Raw genomic sequence first — 6,138 nt, 5'->3', positions numbered from 1 at the left:
TTTAGTTTGAGTAACAAGTTTATTTTTTCAAAATGCATATATAGACAATAAACAAAGTAAACATTTAAAAGGTTGTAACTGCCCTAGACACTGCTCCGTAAGTCTAAGCATTTCCTCTTAGTAATCGTCATCTTCATCGGACTCCATTACTTTTCTTCTGTTGAACTAGAGGAAAATTAAAGGAATGTCACACTTTATAAAGCCTCAGATTTTCTGAGAAAGACATTTTTAATTACCAAATGAGGCTTTTTTGTGTGTCTTAGTGAGTGAAGAGGGGTAATTTGAGAGGTAAGACTCCTCTAAGGTTTACACTCTCCACAAAGCCAGTCTCTTGCCCCAACCACATAACAGGACCAGTGTCTGGAAACTCCAAGGCACTGACTGCTCAGCACACTTACTTTAACTGTTGTCTTCTTTTCTGTCTGTTGGCTGACTTTCTCAAGTATTTCTATTAAACCTTGTTCTGATACCTATAGACAAGAGAAACAGTGTTTCAAAGCAAACATCACCTCTAAGCAGACCAGTCACAGTCAAGTCTCTCTGAGGTGCAGGAATAGCTCAGGAGGGAAGTAGAGGGACAGCTCCTGAGGAAAGCAAGCAGGTTTAAGGCCATCTTTGTCACTGCTAGGAAGGCGATGACCACCACTGTGTGAAAGGTCACATGTGCCACCTCTGCCGACGCCACCCCAGAGACAACACCCTCAGAAAAGACCAGCTGGCTCTTTCCAGGTTCAGTGCAGGCAGGGCTTGTGTGCCGCTGAAGCTTGAAGACTGGACTTCCCAAATAGAATTCTTACGGCGATACAGCCAGACACAGACACACAGACATGAACCAGACTTCAACCTCCCCTCACAAGTGCAAAACAAGCCTAGCTTCTGCAAACACTGGTGGTACTTTAATGATACTGACAAACCCTCTTTCTAGTGCAGGGACAATTCAAGCCAGGTGACTCTAATAATCACTGGGTCACACTTGACACAACGCCAAGAAAGGAGAAAGTTGAGCATTTTAGGACAGGCAATCATCACTCAAGATTTACAGTGGGGGTGATTATTCTCTCCTTTAAAATGTTGAGTCAACAAGAATTCTATATTCAAATATGGAAATTACTTGATGCAGCCGAATTTTTAAGTTTTAAAAATTCATGTGCATGAGTATTTTGCTTCAATGTGTCTATGCAGCGCATGTGTGGAAGTCAGCCCTGGATCTGCTGGAGCTGGAGTGAAAGGCAGTAGTGAGCCGCCTGACGTGGGTGCTGAGAACCAAGCTCCAGTCTTCTGCAAGAGAGCAAGCACTGAAACTGGGGAGCCACCTGCCGGCCCCCAAGCCAGGGTTCAGCCTGCCGGTACCACCGCACTCCTCCAGGCCGTCTGGGCTTACCTTCCCGCTCAGCTGTCCATACCGTGCCATCTGTATAAGGTAGTTCTCTACTGCTTTAGTTTTTTCAGGCTTTACAAGTGCTAAGTTACTTACTAAAAAGAAAAAATACAGACAAGAAAGCATGAGGACTAAATGCACTACTTACACTTAGAACTATCCACTGACACTTCCAAAGTATTTCAAAAGCTTTTGTCTGTCAACAGGCAAAAGGTAGTTAGGGCAGACAGTGTGGTTACGCCTCTCAATCTCAAGTCAGTCACTCTGTGGTGGGAGAGCCAGGATTAAACTTGAGTTCTCAGGTTCTAAACTCCCTGCTTTCCTGCTTCTGATAATATACAGTGGCCTATGAAATGACGGCCTCTCAAAGTGGAGGCTGGACTCAAGTTTCCAACAGAAAAGATGATGGTTTGCTCTGATTGGCTCACTCTCTCCTTTCCTCTGGTTTTCTGATTTACTCTGAAGACTCCAGACACAGCACTAAAACGCAGAATACAATCAACCCCTAGCCACCCCTCCCCACCGCAACTCTGTGACTGTTCAAGAGTCAACCCTTACAAACTCTACTAAAAATGTCCTCAAGGGGCAGTCCTAAAAAAATGCGCTTCAACAGTAATAACAATCTCTAACTTTATAAACTTCATACTTCTTACACTGTCTTTCAAGTCCTTTAAACATTTCTCTGATGAGACAATAACTACATATATGTTTCTGACCATCCAGTTACCTCAAGCCAATTTTATGAGAACAAAGGAAATCGAAGATGCTTACATCTGGCCCGGGCTGACTGATCCAGGACTTGGGCTAAGATACTGTTTCTCATCTCTGCTTCCCTACAACAAAACATAGGTCATACAAGATTAGAACTAAGCTGTCAGCATGCTGAGTACAAAGTCATTTATTCAATGTCCCTTTAAAAGAATATTTACATGTATTTATGTACTTATTTGAGGGGGGCACATGCCACGGCGCCCATGTGGAGGCTGGAGAACAATTCTGGAGTCAGTTCTCACTTCTCCCCATGTGGGTCCTGAGAACTGAACTCATATCATCAGGCGTGGTGGCAAGTGCCCCTCTCTGTGGAGCCATCCAGCAGGCCACTGTAAGACACCTGGGGTTCACAGACTATACGATGCTAGGTGCTTTGGCCTTCAGCTAGCTCTGTGGGTGTAAACCTACCAGAACGGCAGAACACTATTTCATGAAGCAGTATTTCAGTTCAACAACCATTACCAACATTAAGTACCGAGTGGGACACATGCTACAAACCTGTAGTAAAGTCTCAGCAATTAAGAGAGACCAAGTGTACTTTCTTTAGGGAGGATACAGAAACCTATGGAAACGCTGAAAGAGAAAACTGGCCCCGGTAGAACCAGAGCCTATGGAAATTCTAACTCTGCAATTCTTGCTTCTCCCTGAACACTCAAGTAGCAACCATGGACACTGCTTTCAAACTTTTTGGAGACAAGAGTTTAGCTACAGAGCTCAGGCTGGCCCAGAATTCACTATGCAGGAATAGAAAGAAGATTTTTTTGTTTGTTTGTTTGTTTGTTTTCCGAGACAGGGTTTCTCTGTGTAGCTTTGCGCCTTTCTTGGAACTTACTCTGTAGACCAGGCTGGCCTCCAACTCACAGAGATCTGCCTGGCTCTGTCTCCCAAGTGTTGGGATTAAAAACGTGCACCCCCACCGCCTAGCCAGAATTCACTATGTAGCCAAAGCTGGTCTTGATCTCTTCACCTTCCTTCCTCAGCCTCCCAAATGCTAGGATCACAGGACTGTGCCACCTCATGCTGCTTTAAGACTTTTAAGTAGAAGACTTAAAATATTCCTCTAAGGCAACCATCCAAGGAAATGATTACACAAAGCAGACAGTAGCAGACATGGACTAGCAGAATTAAAGGGACAGCTGGGGCTAGGTGTGCCCACTATCAAGGGCTTTGGGAACAGGGCTTAAGGTTCATTAGGCCATTTTCTCAGAGTTCCTGATCTAAGATACCATGGGTTATGAGATGTGCTGGTCTGTTTTCACCATACTAGTACTTGAGCCCAGGGCTCTGCAGATGCTAGAAAACGCTCTACCACTGCGTTACAGCCCCAGCCTCTCTTCTTTAATCTTTTTCAGTTTGAGACAGCATCTTGCTAAGTTGCCTAAGCAGGCCTTGAGCATGAGATCCTGTCTCACCCTCCCAAGCAGTTGAGACTAGACGCATGTGCTTTATGTATTCAAAGAATGAAAAAGAGACCCTAGATGAGGGATCCTGAGCGGAGAAGGAAAATGAAACAAGCTCCTCGAAGAATGTGGACTTAGAGGTTTAACCCTGCAGATTGCTATCTGGATTTATATATACCCAAGAAATGGCCGAGGCAAAAGCGGGGTGTATTCACACATCAAATGTATGTCTGTGCTTCTGTGAAAGTGCTCTGCCATGTGCAGGGGTAAGACGGTGTTGTTGTTTGGTTTTGCTCTTTTGGGGGGCCCACTACCCAGCTCCCAAATAAATTACACATGGAGGTTTATTCTTAATTATAAATGCCCAGCCTTAGCTTGGCTTGTTTCTTACAAGCTTTCCTTAAATTATCCCATCTACCTTTTGCCTCTGGGCTTTTCCCATTCTCTTACTTCTGTAAATCTTACTCTTACTCCATGGCTTGCTATGTACTTGGATGGCTGGCCCCTGGGTCCTCCTCCTTCATTTTTCTCTCTGAGATTTCTCCTTCTATTTATCCTCTGCCTGCCAGCCCCACCTATCCCTTCTCCTGCCTCACTCTTCGCCGTTCAGCTCTTTATTAGACCATCAGTTGTTTTAGACAGGGACAGTAATACAGCTTCACAGAGTTAAACAAATGTAACATAAACAAAAGTAACACACCTTAAAATAATATTCTACAACAAAACAGCAGTGTAAAGTAATATTTACTGAACGTTTACTGTGTGGTCCTGGGTCTAGAAATCCCTACGAAGCAATTCTATTAAGCTTAGTGGAGAGTAATCAGGCGGAACTTCAAAACAAGGCACTAAAGGAACTCCATGAGTATATAGTGAATCAACCTAAAAAGGGAATTACCCTGATTCGGATTTATTAGAAAATCACTATGTTAGGAAATTTGTTAAGAGTCACATACCAATTACAACTACTAAATAAAAGAGACAAATTCAATCTGTGAAACCACCCTTCCAGAAAGTTCCAACTCTAGCTCATACCTTTGCTTTGCTTCCTGTTGGGCTGCATCACCAGGATCCTGGGGGGGGAAAAAGGTAGTTTTACCTTTTAATCAAGTGGAACTTCAAAAGAGCAGAGAAAAATGAAAGGTATATTGCAGGGGTGGGGGAGAGGGGGAGGTGACACACATCTGTAACTCTAGTTAGCACTGGAGGCAGGAGGACCTCAAGTTACAGGCAGGCCAGCCTGGGCCACAGACAGAGCCCCTATTTCAAAATAAAGCAAATAAACAAAAATAAAGGGCTTATTCGATTTTCTTTCTGCTATAACAGGCTCCTGAGATGGAAACTAGGCCTCACAGAAACCCATGAGTTGGTTTCCATCTGCAGTGCTTTGCTTTATTAACCATGGAAGGGCTGAGGGTGGGACCTGGGGAAGAGAGGGAGGGTGCCGAGCACACTAGGCGAGCACCGTGGCTCAGGCTAACTCCCACCCCCAGCCCCACGTTTACAAAGTGAGGACGAGCTTCCAAAGTCACAATCTAATAGAATGTTTGGGAGCACACAGCCCTGGAGGGGCCCTGGGTCGTGGAGCCCTCTTTTTCCCAGTGAGACGACCGTCTGAAGAGACCCTGGCTTGGCACGGGGGCCGCTGTGTCAAGGGGTGCTGCCACCGGGCCACCCACCATCACCAGCGCCCTAGACGGCACCGCAGGGGCGGAGCCCCGCCGGGACGCCGTCGGGACGGGGTCCTCCGCGCTCCAAGGCCCCTCTCTACACAGCGCTGACTTCCGGTCAGCGAGACCGGATCCCTGACGACCAGAATTCCGGCGGGGTTGGCACCAAGCTCGGCGGTGGCCAAGGCCGAGATCTGGGGGCGACCCGAGGGCGCGCACACCCCGACTCGCACAAGGCCCACGTGGGACCCCGCGCGGCCCGAAAGGGCTGAGGCGGCCTCCGGGACACCCGTGCCCCGCACACACAAGGGGCTACAGGGGCGCGGGAGGCCGCGGTCCGCGGACAAACGCCGGGAGACCTTCCCGGGACGAGGGCGGCGCCCCGGCCGCTCGCTCACCCCGTGCTTGGCCTGCAGCTCCGCTAGCCTCTGCTTCCTCAGCGCCTCGAGCTCCTCGTCCGCCATGGCGCGGCCGTCCCACGTCGCGCAGCCGCCGCCGCCGCCGCCGCCGCCGCCGGGGGTCGCGCAGCCGCCGCCGGGGGTCGCGCAGCCGCACCTGCACCCCGGTAAACTCGGAAGGAATCTCCTCAGCCCGAAGAGCACGACTCCCGCTACCGCGCAGGCGCGTGCGGCACTCAGGCATCAACAATCGAGTCCTGAGCCACGGCTGCCCCGCCCCTGCCAGGGCGCCTTGCAGAGGACCGATCCTTCGATGATAAAAGGCGCCGAGCCGCTCTAAGGGGGTGCTTCTTACCCTCCCCCCCCCAAAAAAAAGTCGTCTAGTTATAAGACATCGACTAGCAAGGATAATCAGTGCAATTCACTGGTAGCTTCCGTGGTGAGACGCGGGGTCTTGGAAAGGCGAAGTGGGGGTTGGAAATGTTCTAACAACTGGGTTGTGGCAATGGTTGCACATTTTTTAC

The 6,138-nt window shown here is 48.4% G+C and overlaps 1 protein-coding gene across 1 annotated transcript; it reads right to left on the bottom strand.

Moving 5' to 3' along the window:
- On the bottom strand, positions 1-5,813 carry Pdcd5 (programmed cell death 5). Its single transcript, XM_076577608.1, has 6 exons — positions 5,615-5,813; positions 4,582-4,619; positions 2,150-2,211; positions 1,382-1,473; positions 399-470; positions 1-165 (listed from the first exon to the last, which is right to left on the bottom strand). The coding sequence occupies exons 1-6, from the start codon at positions 5,678-5,680 to the stop codon at positions 118-120; spliced, it is 378 nt and encodes a 125-aa protein (XP_076433723.1). The 5' UTR covers positions 5,681-5,813; the 3' UTR covers positions 1-117.
- Between the last annotated feature and the right edge of the window lie 325 nt (positions 5,814-6,138).

This window comes from Peromyscus maniculatus, chromosome 1, assembly GCF_049852395.1.
Source record: "Peromyscus maniculatus bairdii isolate BWxNUB_F1_BW_parent chromosome 1, HU_Pman_BW_mat_3.1, whole genome shotgun sequence".
NCBI lineage: Eukaryota > Metazoa > Chordata > Mammalia > Rodentia > Cricetidae > Peromyscus > Peromyscus maniculatus.
Note: the sequence above shows the minus strand (reverse complement) of the source record. Positions and strands in the feature narration are given on the sequence as shown.